The sequence below is a fragment of the Mobula birostris genome, chromosome 10, assembly GCF_030028105.1.
Source record: "Mobula birostris isolate sMobBir1 chromosome 10, sMobBir1.hap1, whole genome shotgun sequence".
Lineage (NCBI taxonomy): Eukaryota > Metazoa > Chordata > Chondrichthyes > Myliobatiformes > Myliobatidae > Mobula > Mobula birostris.
This window is the reverse complement of record NC_092379.1, coordinates 31341271-31362605: the sequence shown is the minus strand read 5'-3', so window position 1 is coordinate 31362605 and position 21335 is coordinate 31341271. Positions and strand designations below refer to the sequence as shown.

The 21335-nt window shown below is 42.3% G+C and overlaps 1 protein-coding gene across 3 annotated transcripts in view; it reads left to right on the top strand.

The window, feature by feature from the left end:
* Positions 1-21335, top strand: part of LOC140203938 (metastasis-associated protein MTA1-like) — a 183926-nt gene that overhangs the window by 72650 nt on the left and 89941 nt on the right. For 2 of the 3 annotated variants that reach the window (XM_072270112.1, XM_072270111.1), the window contains exons 3-4: positions 3664-3757; positions 20732-20809. In XM_072270112.1, the coding sequence (XP_072126213.1) occupies positions 3664-3757; positions 20732-20809 (172 nt within the window). The remainder of the gene's footprint in view (positions 1-3663; positions 3758-20731; positions 20810-21335) is intronic. The other variant, XM_072270113.1, reaches the window with a different exon arrangement.

The following is a 21335-nucleotide window of genomic DNA, read 5'->3' as shown; positions in this document are numbered from 1 at the left end:
TGTACACAGAGGGGCTGCATGAAACTGATCCCTTTCTTGACAGAATTTCAGTCTGTCCTTAAAAGAATAAATTCAAAGTTAATCGGGGGGGGGGGGTGGAATTATTGCTCCAGTGTTTATGGAGTAGGCTTCCAAAGTAGAGTGTGGAAGCAGTTAGTATACATGCAGTAACAAATAAGACAAACTGTTGAGAGAAAGAAAAGCATTTTTGGAGGAATGTAACTCCTTTTGCATGCATGGGAGGAGAAGGTGACCTTGGATTGTCAGATCTATGACTATGTTGATGAACTGCTAAGTAAGTTTGATGGTTGGTCAGTGGTTTCCTGACCACTCTATCATGAAAACTTCTGAAGTAGGACAAAGTGATAAGACCATTGGTCCTTCAAGTTTTTCTGCCATGATGATTCTAGTTGATCTTCTATCTCACTGTCATTTTCCTCCCTTTTCCTTGATTCAATTACTATCTGGAAAGCTTATTGAATTTTGCTTTGAATGTTCATGACTGAGCCTCTACGAGTCTTTGTGAAGAAATTTCTCTTCATGTGAGTCCTAAATGGTGACTTAATCTATGACATTGTCTAAGCTAGGAGAGATGTTCTATCCATTTCGAGTCTGTGGAGCTTGAGAATTTAGTTTGCATTAATAAGACCTTCTCTCATTCTTCTAAATTCAATAGAATTCAGGCCATGTAGACTCAAGTGGTAGATCCACCATCCCTGGAACTAGCTTTGTGCATTGATGCTGCACTTTCTCAAGTGGCAAGTGCAGTGTATTGAGCCATCGGTTAATCGGGCAGCTGCTTACTTGATGAACAAAAACTAATCGAGAAAGTAGCCGGAATTCCCTTCATTTATTTGGGACTCCATGCTGCTTATTTTGGGCAGGAGCAGTTTCTAACTAGGACAGTTGGGTGTATTTGTGTTCAAAAAGGAGTGACTTTTATCACTGATGGTTGGTGAGAAATTAGCAGTAAGACAATTCAGAACTGTTTTTGCTCACTACAGTTTCAAGCATCCAGGCTTGGATATACGGAAAACGGCCAGGAGTGAAAATGAAATAAATTTACTACTTCATGTTAGGAACTATGATGAATTTGAAGGTATCACCAATCTTCCTGTTCACTCACAATCCCGTGCAATCTGACAAAGCTTGAGAAGTTTTGTAAAGAATGGGGAAAAATTGCAGTGTCCAGATGTGCAAAGCTAAGAGAGACCTATCCACACAGGCTCAACAGTGTAATTGCTGCCAAAGGTGCATCTACTAAATACAGGTTTCCCCCACCATCTGAAGGTAGAGTGTTCCTATGAAACAGTTCGTAAGCCGGAATGTCGTAAAGCGAAGAAGCAATTACCATTAATTTATATGGGAAAAATCTGTGAGCGTTCACAGACCCAAAAATAACCTACCAAATCATGCCAAGTAACACAAAACCTAAAATAACAGTAACATATAGTAAAAGCAGGAATGATATGATGAATACGCAGCCTATATAAAGTAGAAATACTTTTCCACAATCATTACCGCACTGTTCTCCGTAGCGAAAATCTCACACAAGCGTTCTCGGCAGAAACGCAGTGCAAGCGCTCTCCAGTAACCTTTAAGCTATGAAGCTGCCAAATCATACCAAATAACATGTAAAAATACACAGCCGGTATAAAGTAGAAATAATGTATGTACAGTGTAGTATCACTTACGGGAATTGGGACAGTGCCGAGCACACTGATGATGGTGTGTTAGGCTAAGTCGTCGGAGGTTGGGGTGGTGCAGTGGCCCCCACCCTCCGGGCAGCGAACCGATAGTGGCAATCGCCTCTGTTCTGGGCTGACATTTGCGTGCCGGGCGGCACCTAATTAATTAGCTTGTTTATTTTGTCTTTTTTTTCTTAAAGATGTGCTGGGTGCATCCCGGCTACTGCTGCTTTCTTCGCGGATCGGTATCGGGTTTGCTGCCCGGGGGTTGGGGTGGTGGGACACTGGGGTGTCATCTCGATGTCTGTTTCCATCAGGGCAGGCAGGTCATCTTCTTCTACATCTGCCTGCCTTGATGTCGAAGGTTGAGGTTCGTCTTCTGCTGTGGCTGATGTGGAAGGCTTGCTTGACTGCTTAGCCTCACGCATTTTTAGATCATACAGTTCTTTGTAAGCACTCAAACCATCCTGCAAATATGCCCTAAACCGATGTACCCTTTCAAAATTGAAGTTGTACTTTAATATGACACACCAAATCATCACGTCGTACATTAAGTCGTACTTATCACTGCAGCGAAAATCTCACGCAGTTGTTTCACGTTCAGTTCCTGGACGACTTCACTTTCGGTCCATTCGCTACTGCATTCGGTTTTGATCGTTATCCTTTCCTCTTCCAATTGCATCAGCTCTTCATCTATCAGTTCTTGGTCATGGGATGTCAAAACCTCTTCAACACCATCTTCGTCAGCTTCCACAGCCAAACTCACTTTGTCCTTACTTCGTTCACCACAATCGAAACGCTTAATTATGTCTAGTTTTACGCTAAGTGTAACACCCGTACGAGTTCTTTCAGGCTTTTCCGGTACCTTAGAACTCATCTTGCTAATGGCTGCTCACAGGCACGTGTTTAAGCAATACCAGCTAGAATGCCGTTTCGAATCTGGAGGAGAAGCAGCTGCTCGGGGCGCACGCTGTTTTTTCGGCGCTGCCTTTTTTCATAGCAGTGAAAGCGCCTTCTGTTAGCGAAAACAGGTAACTACTGTAGGTCTTTTGTAACAGTGAGGTTTTGTAAAGCAAACGTTCGAAAAGCGGGGGACACCTGTACTGACTTGAAGGGGTTGAATACTTATGCAGTCCCCAATGTCATTATTATTTTGTGTTTTATATCTGTAATTAATTTAGATCACTTAGTAGAGATCTGTTTTCACTTTGATATGAAAGGCTCTTTTTCTGTTGATCAGTGTCAGAAAACCCAAGTTAATCCTCTGTGATTCGATGTTTTAAAACAATAAAATATGAAAACTTTCAAGAGGGGTGAATACTTTTTATAGGCACTATACTTGACTCACACTGTCTTGTGTTCTCAAACTCTACTTCAGAGTTGGAAATGCTGAAGAAAATGGATCTCATCAGTGATAATGACTTGATGAATTGGTATTCAGACCTATTCCACCTTTAGCACACAGACTGCTATGGAGCCTTTCAAACACAGGGTAAAATTAAAGGGTAGATGTTTATTTAAACTTTGTGTGAAATATTTGTTTTAGAACAGGTAAGGAGGAGTTTTTGTTTAGTCAGTAGTGAATCTGGAATGCTCTGCCACCAACTGCGGTGGAGGCCAAGTTCATGGGTATATTTAAGGTGGAAGTTGATAGTTTCCTGATCGGTTAGGGCATCAAAGGTTATGGTGAGAGGGCAGGTGTATATGGGGTTGAGTGGGCTCTGGGATCAGCCATGATGGAATGGTGGAGCAGACTCGATGGGTTGAATGGACTAATTATGCTCCTCTGTCTTATGGTCTTATTCCTACATCTCATCAAATATCGTTGTGATGATTGTACGTTCTAGTATCAATTATTTGGCGACAATAAAGTATCTCCATGCAGCCAGTCCCATTGATAAGTACTTTGTCATCTTGCTTTCTATCGGTTTTGGATTGTTCTAATTAACGGTGATCTTTTTCTCACCTATTGCAGACTGCAAATGGCAATGTTGAAGCAAAAGTGGTTTGCTTTTACAGAAGACGAGATATACCAAGCACCCTTATCGGACTGGCAGACAAACATGCAAGTAAGTTTTCATTGCTGATTTGGATCTTTATTGCAGTCTGCTTTTATGCAAATCAATTTGTTCTGTTTTTGGACCTACACTTGCATATGAACCAATAACTAATATAAATGCATAGAACTGAAATGTTTTGTGTTTGTTGGGGATGACCAGGTATCTGAAAAACTAGAGAATGAGATAAGGATTTTAACTAGACATTTCTAAATGTTAGCATTATAAAATGGCTTTTTTTTAAGTCGTGAAGTTGCTATTGTGATGCATTTGGAAATGGAAGATGATTCCATGTGACGAATATCCACTCAACATTCGGAGTATGAAAAGTAGTAAATTAGTGTTCTTGAGAAAGAATGGTAAAGGCATTTGAACTGAACAGTGGGCAGAGGATGCTAGAAGAGTAAAAGCATCCTACATGCACTGGATGAAGTAATTTTTTTTCAGTTTGCATTGTAGTATGGAATATTTTGCTCTGAAATGAATGTTTAGCCTTAAGATCAGCCATGTTCTGTAATGTAATTGATATGCTTTGTAAATTAAACATGCAGTAACTATCTCCTTCACCCACTCTGTTCTGACTTTCCCTGGTGCCCTTTGGCATTCATGACCCTGCAGTTCAGAGATAAAATTGGAACACAAAGTATGTCTCAATAGTCCATTGGTATCTTTACTGTGAAGGGCCATTATTTAATTTCTCATATGAAGGTTGATGGTATTCCCTCAGTCTGCATGGGATACTTAATTACTTGGATGATAGTAATATCATTAAATGAAGACCTTGAACACTAACATTCACAAAAAGAATGATATAGCTGTTTTCATGTTTTGCTGATGGCACTGAAGGTGGTCAGAGCAATTCAATGATCTTGTTGCATAAATTATTTCTCTGAAACCTATCTTCAGACTGCCCCCCTTGCTCTCTTTATTGCTTCAATTGTAGGGTCATGTCCCTTTGCCTACAATATGGGATGTGAGCGGATGTCAGGGCACTCAAAGCCAACCCAGGTGGTCATGGGGAAATGTGCAAAGTCTGAGCAAACAACAGCAGTCAGGATCAAGATTGGGACCTTAGAGATGTGTAACAATTGTACGTCGTGAACATCACTGTGCTCCCCAAAGTAGTGGCAGGACAGAATTTTAAGTTGAGCATTTGGTTGATCATGGCATCAAAAGTATTTTGACATGATTTCCTGCTGATACATGAAATTGTGATATACTGGATATAAGCACCCCCTCCACCCACCCAGCACCAGTCATGTCTCTTTTCATAACCAATAAGTTGTTATATTTTTTAGATATATAGTAATGCTTTTTAGTTCTTCCCCAATGTCATTTAAATTAGTTGTTCTGTTAACTTTAGCAGTTTGACACTTTTCGGTACTGCACTTTGTAAATGAGGCTTTCATTCACCAGAAAAACGTGATTTCTCATCTTCCTCTGTTTTTCTCCTAAAAGTGTTTTCTGTTACTAAATATGGTTCTTTGGTGGCAGAGACCTGAATGACCATTGTTCATTGTGTGAATGTGCAAATTGGGAGTTGTTTGGTGAAGTCATGCTAACTAAAGTGCCAAGGTGAAAGCAACGTACATCAAACACAACATCTAATTTTCAAGGGACAGGGAAATATGGGAGCTGATAAAAATTATCTAGTTTGTCAAGTCTATTCAAGTCTATTAAGGTAGTTGCTATATAAGCTGGGCTCCAATACGGTTGCTCAACAAAAATCTGTCAATATAAGATGTGTGTTTTTCATATCGTTTCAGAACTGAACTGTTATTGCTTTTAATAAAGGACAATAATGAAATTGGGTAGATGACCAGAAGAAACCATTGAATGGCCAATGAAGTTAGAGAGCCACTGACTGATTAAGATTTATGAAATTCTGATCAGTAGTGGTGAATACAGATTCAAAGTAGCCTTTAAAAGAGAAATTGGAAAAATACTTGGGGTGAGGGGAAAAAAGGCTGTATGAGAATGAAACTAAATGGCATTCGGTTTTGCACAAACTGCTCTTTGTGAAGTGTTTTCTAACTTCTCTCCAGAAAAGCTTGCCACCTAAGCTTGGAATTCCCAGCCAGAAGAATCTCTGCAAAACTATAAATTCTACATCTTGAAAACGTAATGCTAGTCGTGTGGTTAATAGTATGGAGCACGGGAGCTCATAGGTACTTTTACCCATATCATTGAAAGCTGCCATGCAGATGCAGGAAGCACTTAGGAAGACAAGTGGCTTATTTCAAGGGGATTTCAGTAAGTGAGAAAAAATGTCTTCTACAGTTATAGATAGATACTTTTGTTTCCAAAGGAAATTACAGTGTCACAGTAGTATTACAAGTGCACAGATATAAATATTAGAAGGGAAGTAGAAAGTGTTTATTAAAAAAAGTTACCACAAACGGTCCAACGGGGGGGGGGGGCGGGGGCGCGGGGGTCATCACTTCCCTGGCTTTAGGTTGACTCGTTATAGAACCCAATGGCCGAGGATAAGAATGACCTCATAAAGCACTCTTTGGAGCAGTGCAGTTGTCTTAGTCTGTTACTAAATGTGAAATGTGCTCCTCTGTCCAGCCAAGGTGGCATGCAAAGGATGAGAAACATTGTCCAGAATTGCCAGGATTTTCCATAGGGTCCCTTGTTCTACCACAGCCTCCAGCATGTCCAGTTTTGACTCCTATAACAGAGCCAGCCTTTCTAATCAGTTTATTAAGCCTGTTGGTATCACCCGTGTTGATGCCTTTGCCCAAGCACACCACTGCATAGAAGATTGTACTGGCGACAACAGACTGGTCGAACACGTGAAAGACAGGCCTGTATACTCCAAAGGACCTCAGTCTCCTCAGGAAGTGGGAGCGACTTCTTAAGGGAGATCACAGCTAGAGTGTTTTTAAAGAGCTCATCTTGTGAGATGAACAAACCTTTCTTCAGTCGGAAGGTTGTGGATTCGTGGAAATCTCTACCTCAAAGTGTCCAATATGGTGTGTACTTTCCAAGCGATAAAAATATGGGTACTTGTTAAGATTATTTAGTCCCGTCTGCGCAATTTTCCATGGTTCTATGGAGTACATTTAAAAGAAGACAGTTTTTTCCTCAGCGGTTTGATCAAGGCATGACTGCGCAAGCGCATGGACGTCAGCGAATTAGACCGGCGGGAAGGATATAAAAGAAGAAAACTTTATAGAGTGGGACACAGAGTAGGAGGGCTTTGGTTCAACAGGGTTTGAGCAATAACAGTTCAAGGTGAGGTAAGCTAATTGTGAGGAATAGGAAGTAAGTCTGTGAGGCCGGTGTTCTGTACTGGGTGTCAGATGTGGGAAGTCCGTGAGACTCCCAGCTTCCCGAACGGCCACATTTGTGCCAGGTGCATCGAACTGCAGCTCCTTAGGGACAGTGTTAAGGATCTGGAGCTGCAGTTCAATGACCTTTGTCTGGTCAGGGAAAGTGAGGAGATGATAGAGAGGAACTATAGGCAAGTAGTCACACTGGGGCCTTGGGAGACAGATAAGTGGATGACAGTCAGGCGAGGGAAGAGCAAGAGTCAGGTACTTGAGAGTACCCCAGTGACTGGCCCCCTTAACAATAAGTACTCCTGTTTGAGTACTGTTGGGGGAGGCGGCCTACCGGGGGAAGCAACAGTGGCCTCTGGCACAGAGTCTGACCCTGTGGCTCAGAAGGGTAGGGAAAGGAAGAGGATGGCAGCAGTGCTAGGGGACTCTTATAGTTAAGGATCAAGCAGGTTATTCTGTGGATGCAGGAAAGAAACACGGATGGTAGTTAGCCTCCCAGGTGCCAGAGTCCAGGATGTTTCTGATCGCATCCATGATATCCTGAAGTGGGAAGGTGAACAGCCAGAGGTCGTGGTACATACTGGTACCAACGATACAAGTAGGAAAAGGGAGGAGGTCCTGAAAACAGACTACAGGGAGTTAGAAAGGAAGTTGAAAGCAGGACCTCAAAAGTAGTAATCTCGGGATTACTGCCTGTGCCATGAGGCAGTGAATATAGGAATAGAGTAAGGTGGAGGATAAATGCGTGGCTGAGGGATTGGAGCAGGGGGCAGGGATTCAGATTTCTGTATCATGCGGACCTCTTTTGGGACAAGCGTGGCCTGTACAAAAAGGATGGGTTGCACTTGAATCCGAGGGGGACCAATATCCTGGCAGGGAGGTGTGCTAAGGCTATCAGGGAGAGTTTAAACTAGAATTGATGGGGGAATGGGAACCAAACTGAAGAGACGGAGGAAGGGGTGGTTGGCTCACAATTAGAGAAAGTTTGCAAGCAGTGCGAGAGGGAGAATAGGCAGGTGTTAGAGGAGGGATGCACACAGACTGATGGTTTGAGATGTGTCTATTTCAATGCAAGTAGCATCATGAGCTTAGAGCGTGGATCAGTACTTGGAGCTATGATGTTGTGGCCATTACAGGGATTTGGATGGCTCAGAGGCCCGAATACTTACTTCGAGTGCCAGGCTTTGGATGTTTCAGAAAAGACAGGGAGGGAGGCGAAAGAGGTGGGGGCGTGGCACTGTTGGTCAGAAATAGTGTCATGGCTGCAGAAAAGGAGGAAGTCATGGAGGGATTGTCTACTGAGTCTCTGTGAGTGGAAATTAAGAACAGGAAGGGGTCAATAACTCTACTGAGTGCCTTACAGACCCCCCAATAGTAACAGGGACATCAAGGAGCAGATAGGGAGACAGATCCTGGAAAGGTATAATAATAACAAGGTCGTGGTGGTGGGAGATTTTAATTTCCCAAATATTGATTGACATCTTCCGAGAGGAAGGGGTTTAGATGGGGTGGAGTTTGTTAGGTGTGTTCAGGAAAGTTTCCTGACATAATATGTAGATAAGCCTACAAGAGGAGAGGCTGTACTTGATCTGGTATTGGGAAATGAACCTGGTTGGTTGTCAGGTCTCTCAGTGGGAGAGCATTTTGGAGATAGTGATCACAATTCTATCTCCTTTACCATAGCATTGGAGAGGGATAGAAACAGACAAGTTAGGAAAGCGTTTAATTGGAGTAAGGGGAAATATGAGGCTATCAGGCAGGAACTTGGAAGTATCAACAGATGTTCTCGGGTAAAGGTATGACAGAAATATGGCAAATGTTCAGGGGATATTTGCGTGATGTTCTACATAGGTATGTTTCAATGAGACGGAAAGGATGGTAGGGTACAGGAACTGTAGTGTACAAAGGCTGTTGAAAATCTAGCCAAGAAGAAAAGGAAAGCTTAGGGAAAGGTTCAAAAAACTAGATAATGATAGATATCTAGAAAATTATAGGGCAGGAAGGAGCTTAAGAATGAACATAGGAGAATCAGAAGGGACCATGAGAAGGCCTTGGTGAGCAGGATTAAGGAAAACCCCAAGGCATTCTACAAGTATGTGAAGAGCCCGAGAATAAGACGTGAGAGAATGGGACCAATCATGTGTGACAGTGGAAAAGTGTGTATGGAACCGGAGGAGTTAGCGGAGGTACTTAATGAATACTTTGTTTCAGTATTCACTACGGAAAAGGGCCTTGGTGATCGTAGGGATGAGTTATAGCAGACTGAAAAGCTTGAGCATATAGACATTAAGAAAGAGGATGTGCTGGAGCTTTTGGAAAGCATCAAGTTGGATAAGTCACCGGACCGGACGAGATATACCCTAGGCTACTGTGGGAGGCGACAGAGGAGATTTCTGATCCTATGGCGATTATCTTTGCATCATCAATGGGGACAGGTGAGGTTCCGAAGGATTGGAGGGATGCAGATGTTGTTCCTTTATTCAAGAAAGGGAGTAGAGATAGCCCAGGAAATTATAGATCAATGAGTCTTACCTCAGTGGTTGGTAAGTTGATGGAGAAGATCCTGAGAGGCAGGATTTATGAACATTTGGAGAGGCATAATATGATTAGGAATCGTCAGCATGGCATTGTGAAAGACAGGTCATGCCTTACGAGTCTGATTGAATTTTTTGAGGATATGACTAAACGCATTGATGAAGGTAGAGTATATGGTAGAGTATGTAGTGTATATGGATTTCAGCAAGGCATTTAACAAGGTACCCCATGCAAGGTTTATTGAGAAAGTAAGGAGGCATGGGATCCAAGGGGACATTGCTTTGTGCATCCAGAATTGGCTTGCCCACAGAAGGCAAAAAGTGGTTGTAGACGGGTCATATTCTGTACGGAGGTCATATTCTGTACCAGTGGTGTGCCTCAGGGATCTTTTCTGGGATCCCTTCTCTTCGTGATTTTTATAAATGACGTGGATGAGGAAGTGGAGGGATGGGTTAGTAAATCTGCTGATGACACAAAGGTTGGGGGTGTTGTAGGTAGTGTGGAGGGCTGTCAAGGGTTACAGCAGGACATCAATAAGATGCAAAACTGACTGAGAAGTGGCAGATGGAGTTCAACCCAGATAAGTGTGAGGTGGTTCATTTTGGTAGGTCAAGTATGATGGCAGAATATAGTATTAATGGTAAGACTCTTAGTGTGGAGGATCAGAGGGATCTTGGGGTCAGAGTCCTTAGGACACTCAAAGCTGCTGCACAGGTTGACTCTGTGGTTAAGAAGGCATATGGTGCATTGGCTTTCATCAATCATGGGATTGAGTTTAAGAGCCAAGAAGTAATGTTGCAACTGTATAGGACCCTGGTCAGACCCCACCTGGAGTACTGTGCTCAGTTCTGGTCACCTCACTACAAGAAGGATGTGGAAACTATAGAAAGAGTTCAGAGGAGATTTACGAGGATGTTGCCTGGATTGGGGAGCATGCCCTATGAGAATAGCTTGACTGAACTTGGCCTTTTTTCCTTGGAGCAACGGAGGATGAGAGGTGACCTGATAGAGGTGTAGAAGATGATGAGAGGCATTGATCGTGTGATAGTTGAAGGCTTTTTCCCAGGGCTGAAATGGCTAACAAGAGAGGGCACAGTTTTAAGGTCCTTGGAAGTAGGTACAGAGAAGATGTCAGGGGCAAGTTTTTAATGTAGATTGTCGTGAGTGCGTGGAATGGGCTGCCGGTGACAATGGTGGAGACGGATACAATAGAGTCTTTTAAGAGACTCCTGGATGGGTACATGGAGCTTAGAAAAATAGAGAGCTATGGGTAACCCTAGGTAATTTCGAAAGTAAGTATGTGTTTGGCACAGCATCATGGGCCGAAGGGCCCATATTGTGCTGTAGATTTTCTGGGTTTTCTATGAGCCTAGAAAGAGACCTTCACAATCTATTAAAGCTCATTTAGTTCTGAAATTTCAAAACTCAAAGGGTGGTGGATCTTTAGAGTTCTGTATACCAGCGGCCTAGGGAAACTTTGCTGTTGATTGTATTCAAAACCTAGATCAGTACATATCTGGATTTAAAAGGGATCATGGGATAAGCTAGTTAAATGATCAGCTGTGATCTTATTGAATGGTGGAGCAGGCTTGAGAGGCTAAATGGCCTACTCCTATTTCTTTTGTTCTTAAAACACTTGTATAATTTCTCTTTGAAACTTTACTGTTGAAGAATTGATGTTCTGTGTTCTCTTTTGAAAGAGTGGTGGACAGCTATAGCCATACAAGGGTTAAGGATCAATTAGTGATCAGGCTTCAGCGGGAGCTACAGGTGTCACTAATGTCACTGCGTGTCTTAACTCATTCCACAGTAGCTGGCGGCACAGCAGTGTAGCGATTAGCACAACTGCTTTACGCTTCCAGCTGTAAGATCTGCTTTCGATTTGTGTTGCAGTCTGCATGGAGTTGTACATTCTCTCCGTAACTGTGTGGGTTTCCTCTGGGTGCTCCAGTTTCCTCCCACGTTCCAAAAAACATGCAGTTAGGATTAGTGAGTTGTGGGCATGCTTTTTTGGCACGCGGAAGCATGATGACACATATGGGCTGCCCATCTTAATCCTTGCTGATATAATTTGACACAAACAGCTCATTTTGATGTATGTAAAAATAAAGCTAATTACTGTCTGTGCATATTTACATAACAAACTGTGCAGCAGACTTCGGAGAGGTGCAAGGGAATGAAATGGTTGAAAATAGTTGTTAAAGTGTTTGTTTCCTTTTGTGTGCAGCTATTACAGGCGATGTTGCTGAACATTGAGAAATGTAAGAGCCTCTGGAAATGGGGTGGGGTGTGGTGGGTCTGCCTTTGGGCCACAAAGCAGCAGGTTTACATATCTTGCAGTTTGTATTGTCTTTTATCTTTTGTGTAGATTAAAGTATTCGTCGTGTCTTCAGGCTTCTTTCTGAGGAAATTCTTCAACATCTCACACTACCTTGATAGTTGGCTTGGATTTAACCATCTGTAACCCAGATTTTCTTAATTTGAATATTCTTTGCTCCTTGTTGTCTTGCACTTTGTACAGCAGGTTTAGTCATTTCATGTTGGAGCTACCTAACCCTGCCCTCTCAAAGTGTGATTGCTTATTTTGATTTATTGGATAGATTTACGATTACTGCAGTTTTCTGCTCTTGTCAATTTTTATGCGCAATTCTTCATTATTTTTTCAACCAGTACTGCACTTTTGCCATAACTGCATCAAACCTGTCGCTGAAATGCAACTTGGATATCTCCCCCCCCCCCCACTTAATTCTTGGATTGCACAAAGGGTTTGTTGAAGATATTTTTATTTCATTTGGAGGGTCATCATAAGTTTTGTTTGACGGTAGACAAAGTAGGTCAAAAAGCTACTGCCTGATTTATAAAGTTGTGTAATAAGGAAATCAATACAAATATATATGTATTTTAACATTCATTTTAAGAACTGTGGGCTTTGCAGGCTGAACCAGCATTTAATTGTCCATCCCTAGTTGCCTTGAGAAAATGCTGGTGAACTGTCCTCTTATACCACTGCAGTCCTTGTGATGTGGGTCCTCACAGTGCTTTTCGGGAGAGTTCCACGGTTTTGACCCAGTGATGAAGAACTGACAATATACTTCCAAGTCAGGACGATTTGTGGCTTTGAGGACAACTTCCAGGTGGTGGATCTATTCCAATGCTGTTACTGCCTTGTTCTTTATGCTGGTAGAGGTCATGGGTTTTGAAGATACTAATCAGTATACTTGGTGAGTTGCTGGTTGCATTCTGTAAGTAAGGCAAACTGCTGCTTCCCTGTTGGTTGTGGGGTGTATTAATTGTTGTGGATGGGTCACATGTCTAGCAGGCTACTATGTTGTGTATGGTGTTGAGCAGCTAGAATGTTGAAACTGCAGTCATCCAGATCAGTGTTTCATCATGCTTGAGCCATGTAGGTGGTGGACTGGCTTTGAGACGCTTGGAGCTAAGTTGCTTGCTGTGGGATTACATACATGATTTTATATTCTAGTCTTCATGAAATGAAAGCTAATATTGCATTTCCTTTCCTTACCATTGACTCGACCTACAATTTAACTTTTAGGGAATCCTGCACGAGGAATCCCAAGTCCCTTTGCACCCCTGATTTTTGAATTTTCTCCCCATTAGAAATTAGTCTGTGCTTTCATTCCTTCTACCAAAGTGCATGACCATACAACCCTATGCTATATTCCATCTGCCCCTTCTTTGCCTGTTCTCCCAATCTGTGGAGACCCTGCTTCCTCAAAGCTATTGGCTCCTCTACCTATCTTTGTATTGTCTGCAAACTTGGCCACAAAGCAATCAATTCTTCCATCCAAATCATTGATGTGTAATGTGAAAAGAAGTAGTCCCAACACTGACACCTGTGGAACTCTACTAGCCCACCAGCAGCCAACCAGAAACGGCCTCCCACATTTGGCCTTCTGCTAGTCAACCTGACTTCTACCCATGCTTATATCTTTCCTATAATACCATGGGCTCTATCTTGCTCAGCAGCCTCATGCGTGGCACCTTGTCAAAGACCTTCTGAAAATCTATTTGAACAATATCTGCTCACTCCTTTGTCTATTCCATTTGTTATTTTCTCAAAGAATTCCAAAAGATTTGTCAGGCCAGATTTTCCTTTCACATGCTGACTTTGGCCTATTTTGTCATGTGCCTCCAAGTACCCTGAAACCTCATCCTTAATAGTAGACTCTTCACATCTTTCCAACCACTGAAGTCAGGCTAACTGGCCTATCATTTCCTTTTCTTCTCTCTCTCACTCTCCCTTCTTAAGTGTGGAGTGACATTTGCAATTTTCCTGTCCTGCAGAACCATGCCAGATCTAGCGATCTTTACGTAGTGCTGCAACAATGTCTTCAGCTCCCTCTTTCAGAACCCTGGGGTGTAGTTCATCTGGTCTAGGTGACTTCAGATCTTTCAGCTTCCTAAGCACCTTACTCCCCTAGTAATAGCAATTGCATTTACTTCTGCCCCCTGACACTCTTGAACTTCCAGTGTATTGTTAGTGTCTTACACAGAGAACACTGATGCAAAAATACTTATTTAGTACGTCCTCCATTTCCTTGTCCCCCACTACAACATTTCCAGCGTCATTTTCCAGCTGTCCAACAAATGGTCAAATGGTTCTGTTTGTTATCAGAGAATGTATACAGTGTACAACCTGAAATACTTAGTCATCGCAGATGTCCATGAAGAATAGAAGAACCCCAAAAAATGAACAGAAAAACATTAGAACCCCAAGGCTCCCTCTCCCCACTCACCCCTCCACCCATTTCAGCAAAAAGCATCAGCACCCACCACCTACTAAGCAATAGCAAAGACCATGATCTGCAGTCAACAAAAACTAATGTTTACCTGACAGTTTGACATACAAGTTCTCTCTCACTAACAAGAGAAAAATGTCACCCATTTCACAGTCGCTGTTACGGTATTACAGTCTGTCGCTTCGCTTTTATTCCGAGATTCTCCAACCCGAGAATTGGCAGCAAACTCTCCCCACCATCAAGAGACAGGGCGGGGTTGGGGGCGCGGACAGAGTGCGATTGCTCAGTTACAGAGACCTCCACCTGTATAACTGCCACAGTGAAATCCTGATGTTCCTTCTCTCACCACACCTCAGTCGGCAGTACCGTCCTGGAATTGGAGACGTCATCTTCCAAGCCATGCCTGGAGAATGTCAGCAAATGGCCAGCTGGCGAGCTTCAGGAGTAGGAACTCACCTGCAGTAAAAAAAATTAGATTGAATGCCACTGTAGATCAGGACCTTGATAAAACCCCAGCCACCTTGAAATGAAAAAAGAAGTGACATTAAAGAGAGGAATTTAAGCTGTTACCCCAGGTGAGTTCAAAGAGGCAGCCACTTGGCATCACCTTAACTCCGGTCATCTACTCTCACCTCTCCTTTCCTCTTGATAGATCTGAAAAAACTTTTGGTATCCTGTTTGACACTATTGGCTAGATAACTTTCATATTTCACTTTTCTCTCTTTATGGCTTTTTAGTTGCCTTCTGTTAGTCTTTAAAAGCTTCTCAATCCTCTGCCTTCTCACTAATTTTTGCTATATTATACCCTCTCTTTTTTGCTTTTATGCTTTCTTTGACTTCCCTTGTCAGCCACAATGGCTTCATCCTCCCTTTAGAGTACTTCTTCATACTTGGGATGTATTTGTCCTGTGCCTTCCAAATTGTACCCAGAACTCCAGCCATTGCTGTTCTGCTGTTATCCCTGCTAGGGTCCCCTTCCAAACAATTTTGGCAATCTTCGCTCTTATGCCTTTGTAATTCCCTTTACTCCACTGTAATACTAAAGCATCTGATTTTAACTTCTTCAATTGCAGGGTGAATTTATTTATTTTTATTTATTAAGGTAGTGTGAAACAGGCCCTTCTGGCCCTTCTGGCCCTTCGAGCTACACCACACAGCAATCCCAGCCTAATCATGGGACAATTTGCAATGACAAATCAGTCTACCAATTGGTACGTCTTTGAGCTGTGGTAGGAAACTGGAGCACCCGGAGGGAAACCCATGCAGTCACGGGGAGAACATACAAACTCCTTACTGACAGCGGCGGGAAATTCTATCATATTAAGATACTGTCTTGTAAGGTTTCCTTTATCTTCAACTCCTTAATTAAATCATTACTCAACACCCAATCCAGAATTGCTTTTCCCTTCATGGGCTTAACCAAGAGCAACTCTAAAATGCCATCTTGTAGGTATTCTATGAACTCCCCCTCTTGGGATCCAGCACTAACCCGATTTTCCCTATCTAACTGTATAGTGAAATCCCCCATAACATAAGCAACATTGCCCTTTTTTTGCATTTCTATTGTAATTTGTAGCCCATATCCTGGATACTGTTTGGAGGCCTGTACAAATTCCCATCAGGATTTTTTCTTATCCTTGCAGTTTTTTAACTTTACCCACAAAGATTCTACATCTTCTGATCCTATATCACCTCTTTCTAAAGACTTGATTTCAATTTTGCCAAAAGATGCCCCCACGCCCTTTGCCTACCTGCTTGTCCTTTTGAAATAATGTGTTCATCTCCCAAATGTGATCTTCCTTCAGCCACAACTCACTGAAGCCCACATCATTCCAGCCAGTTTCTAACTGCACTACAAGATCCTCTACCTTATTTTGTATACTGCATGAATTCAAAGCTGTATTCATCATCCTTTTCAATTTTGACCGCCTATTACTTTGACATCCAACTGACTGCAATTTTGCCCTATCAACTGCCTGTCCTTCCTGTCAATCTCAGTACACAGTGCATCCACTTGTGCCAACTGCCCCATCCAAGGCACTATTACTCTGTTTCCCATTCCCCTGCCAAATTAGTTTAGACCCTTCCCAACAGTTCTAGCAAACCTGTCCGCAAAGATTTCTCCCCACTCAGGTTCGGGTCATCCTTTTTGTTGTAGGTCATACCTTCGCCAGAAGAGATCCCAATGATCCAGAAATCTGAAACCTTGTCCCCTGCACCAGTTCCTCAGCCACACATTCATCTGCCAAATCATCCTGTTTGTACCCTCACTGGCATGTGGTACAGATGTTCCTAGAGGTCCTGCTTTTCAGCTTTCTACCTAACTCCCTATATTTATATTGATATCCCTTGATGTCTAAGGCAGTTGTTGTCGCTTTGCTTCTGGAGTTCAAATTCTTTTGTGTATGTTTGGACCAAGGTTGTACTGAGTGGAGTGACTTTGGTAGAACTGAAGCCCTATTTGAGCAGGCACTGTTGTAATGGAAAATCCCATTCATGACTTGGTAGCATTCCTTTCTGAGTTGGAATGGTTATGCTCCACAACAAAGTCTTGTGAATGATCCAGGTTGCCAAAGGTTTTCTCTCTCAGACATTAAATTGAGATCCTTTCTACCATTATGGTTGGCCTCTGCAGAGCAGCAAAGTAATAGTGAATCTTGGTCCCTTTGCATAACCTAGGTATCTATCCTTCATAAGGTTGAGGCAAAAACTTGTGTCTGGAAGCACCCTACTTGTGGAATAGTTACTGGACTGGATTGAAATGGTTAATTGTTCAGTTAGTTTAATGATAGTTGAAAGGGTGAAGTAAAACTGTGTGTGAGGCCACAACTTTGCCCTTCTTAGGTTACATCTTGCACATTATGATTATATGTGTACAGAGTGAGATCTCTACAGAGTTGGAGGTGGGGGTGGTACCAAAGGAATGTGGCAGAAGTAATTTATTAAGTTTCTGATGCCATTAGCTTTTTTCTTTGGTGAAGAAATATTGCATTGTTTTACCATAATTACAGGGCTTAACAGGGACAGTAAGTTTAAATTATATTGTAGCATTGCTACCTGTTTTTGGCAAAACCTTTTCTTAAGGTACACTATGAAAGTTGGTTTTGGTATTGAGATTTGGAGCTTCCTGGTCACTTGTTCATTGTGTGTACCATCTGCCTGGTTCTGCCTGCAGGCTCCGTGGGCAGCTGGTGCTGTTGTTCTGAGTGAACAGAGAAGCTTATTCTGTTGTTCATATTGGAGTTCCCTTTGATTATCCAGGCAGAAAATACGTGATCATTAATAAACTTGGCTATTTGCCACCCAGTTTGCCAGGACTATCTTGATTTTTGATAGATCATTTATTGACATGCAGTGTTGAATTTAGACCCTTCAAGCCACAACACCACCCCAACAACCCCACAACCCCAATTAACCCTAACCTAATCACGGTACAATTTACAATGACCAGTTAACCTACTCAGTACATATTTGATCTGTAGGGGGAAACTGGAACATCTGGGAAAAACTGATGCATTCCACGGGGAGGACGCACAGAGACTCTTTACAGGAGAATGCCAGAATTATAGTCGTCATAGTCATAGTCATACTTTATTGATCCCGGGGGAAATTGGTTTTCGTTACAGTTGCCCCACAAATAATTAAATAGCAATAATAAAACCATAATAGTTAAATAGTAATATGTAGATTATGCCAGGAAATAAATCCAGGACCAGCCTATTGGCTCAGGGTGTCTGACCCTCCAAGGGAGGAGTTGTAAAGTTTGATGGCCGCAGGCAGGAATGACTTCCTATGACACTCTGTGTTGCATCTCAGTGGAATGAGTCTCTGGCTGAATGTACTCCTGTGCCCAACCAGTCCATTATGTAGTGGATGGGAGACATTGTCCAAGATGGCATGCAACTTGGACAGCATCCTCTTTTCAGACACCACCTTCAGAGTCCAGTTCCATCCCACAACATCACTGTCCTTACAAATAAGTTTGTTGATTCTGTTGGTGTCTGCTACCCTCAGCCTGCTGCCCCAGCACACAACAGCAAACATGATAGCACTGGCCACCACAGACTCATAGAACATCCTCAGCATCGTCCGGCAGATGTTAAAGGACCTCAGTCTCCTCAGGAAATTGAGATGGCTCTGATCCTTCTTGTAGGCAGCTTCAGTGTTCTTTGACCAGTCCAGTTTATTGTCAATTCGTATCCCCAGGTATTTGTAATCCTCCATCATGTCCACACTGTCCCCCTGGATGGAAACAGGGGTTGCCGGTACCTTAGCTCTCCTCAGGTCTACCACCAGCTCCAAAATGATCTGATCTGTAATAGAGTTGAGCTAAGCACAATGCTGCCGCATCATGCAGCACTAAACTCCTAAATGCCAGTTGAAAAAAGGGACAGTAAGACTTCTGTACAAATCTTACTACACCACAGCTTAGCCACTGGATTGCTTTGTCACTCTTGAATATAACTGCTTTCAGCTTGTTCCATGTGGTTCCAAAGTCCAAGCAAAATCCATTTAATAGCTTGATCCATTTGAAGCCGCCTTCTGCACATGTGAAACCCAATTTGTATTGCCTCCAGTTTTCTCTCCTTTAAAATGCATTGTTTCCAGAGTGTATGGAGTTTGGAGGTCCACACTTTAAGTGATTCTCATAGGAGAATTTTATCAGCAAGTGCCTATAATTTGTGCAACCTTGAATAAAGTTTCCATGAGCTACATATCATTCCACCCTTTAAGAAGAGGGGGGGCAAAAACAGGAAACTATAGGCCAGTTAGCCTGACTTTAGTGGTTGGCAAGATTTTAGAGTCCATTCTTGAGGAGAATGGACTTGAGGCACAAATTAAAATAGGGCAAAGTCAGCATGGTTTCCTTAAAGGGAAATGTTGCCTGACAAATCTGTTGGAATTCTTTGAGGTGGAATAGACAAAAGGAGAGTTAGTGGATGTTGTGTACTTGGACTTTCAAAAGGACTTTGACAAGATGCTGCACATGAGGCTGCTTAAAAAAAAAGATAAGAGCCCATGGTATTATAGGAAACATACTAGCATGGATAGAAAAGAAGGAAAAAAAGTTGGAATAAAGGGGGCCTGATCTGGTTGGCTGCTAGTGACTAGTGGTGATCCGCGTGGGTTGGTGTTGGGACTGTTGAATGATGGAATTGATGTCTTTGTGACCAAGTTCATGGATGATAGAAAGATGGTTGAAAGGGCAGATAGTTTTGAAGAGGCAGGAGTTTGCTGAAGGACTTGGAACAGATGAGGAGAATGGGCAAAGAAGTGGCAGATGGAATATAGTGTAGGGAAATGTATGGTTATGCACCTTGCAGAAGGAATAAAGGCATAGTCTATTTGCTAAACAGAGAGCGCATACTGATATCAGAGGTACAAAGTGATTTGGGAGTCCTAGTGCAGGATTCCCTTAAGATTAACTTACAGGTTGTGTCAGCAGTAAGGAAGGCAAATGCAATGGTAGCATTGATTTTGAGACCTTATCCTAGGTAGGATGTGCTGGCATTTTGGGGGGGGGGGGGGTCCAGAAAAGTTTTACAAGAATGACTCTGGGAATGAAAAGATTAACGTGTGAGGAGTGTTTAATGCCTCTAGGCCTGTACTTGCTGGAGTTTAGAAGAATGAGAAATCTCATTGAAACCTACTGACAACTGAAAGACATAGATGGTGTGGTTGTAGAGTAGTGGAAGTGTCTAGGACTAGAGGGTACAGTCTAAATATAAGGACATCTCTTTAGAACAGGGATAAGAAATATCTTTAGCTAGAGGGTGATGAATCTCTGGAATTCATTGTCACAGACAGCTGTGGAGGCCAAGTCATTGGGTATATTTAAAGTGGAGGTTCATGATTAGTAAGGGCATGAATGATTACAGGGAGAAGGCAGAAGAATGGAGTTGAGAGGAAAAATAAATTGGCCATGATCAAGTGGTGCAGCAGACCCAATGGACTGAATGGCCTAATTCTGCTCTTGTGTCTTATGGTTTTATTTAGGAACAGTAAATCTGGCCACCTAGCTTATATTTCCAGTCTCCACCACTACCACCACCACTACCGTCTAACCATAAATATAAGCAGACTGAGTAGTCTTTCTTGGTATTGCAAAGCTCACAGGAGACTTGACCGAAAAGGCTATCCTTGAACTTATCTAAGTTTTCAATTTTAATTCTTTAACTTTATTTTGAACCAGTATCGAGTATGTATTTTTTAATTCTTCAAGTATTTGTTGCAAGAACCAGCAGAGTCAGTGAAGGCAATGGAATTACTTGCACTTACGAGCTTGGGTGCACAAACTCTAGTTTGATTATAGTTAAGTGCAAGACCAGGCTTTTCCCTAAACAGCGGATAAAATTAGGTGTTTCGTCATTTGTTAATTGTTAACTTCTCACTGACTTACGCAGGTCAAGAGTTGGATAATTGTGATCCAACACTACTGGCTGAGGTCCCAGATGTTCCACAAGAAACACTGCCTAAAGCTGGTGAGTAAATTGTCAGCTTTCACGACTTGTCCTCGGTCAGCTCTTCTGAGATTGTGTGCAGGTGGTTTCTCCTCAGGATCCAAGGATAAATATCCAGTTCTAGCGACATTTTCTTTTGCTCTGAACCAAAAGAGTAGGCTATGATACTGGATCTGTAGAAATGGCATAATGTATCTGTGTTGTATGTCTGCAAAATGGAATTCTGTTCTTGTCAAAGTCTGAGGAATTTGTATCACTTTAGAATTAATTTGCAGCATAGATCTGTAGCTGGGCTCCTGTGGTAGTCCTTCTAGATCTCTACAGTTGCTGCTTCTTTCTTCCTGTCAGTCCATCTCAAGTTCTTGTAATAATTCTGACCTTTCCTGTTTACATTCACCTGGTGTTTGCAAGACTTTGTCATTTGAGCACACATTTGAGAATAGAATGTGAAAATGCCTTTTCATTCAAGTGTTCCTTCTTCTCTGGTTTCCCAGTCCCAGCATAAGGACCATAATTTCCTTGTACTTCCTTAATGCCTTTGTCCTTC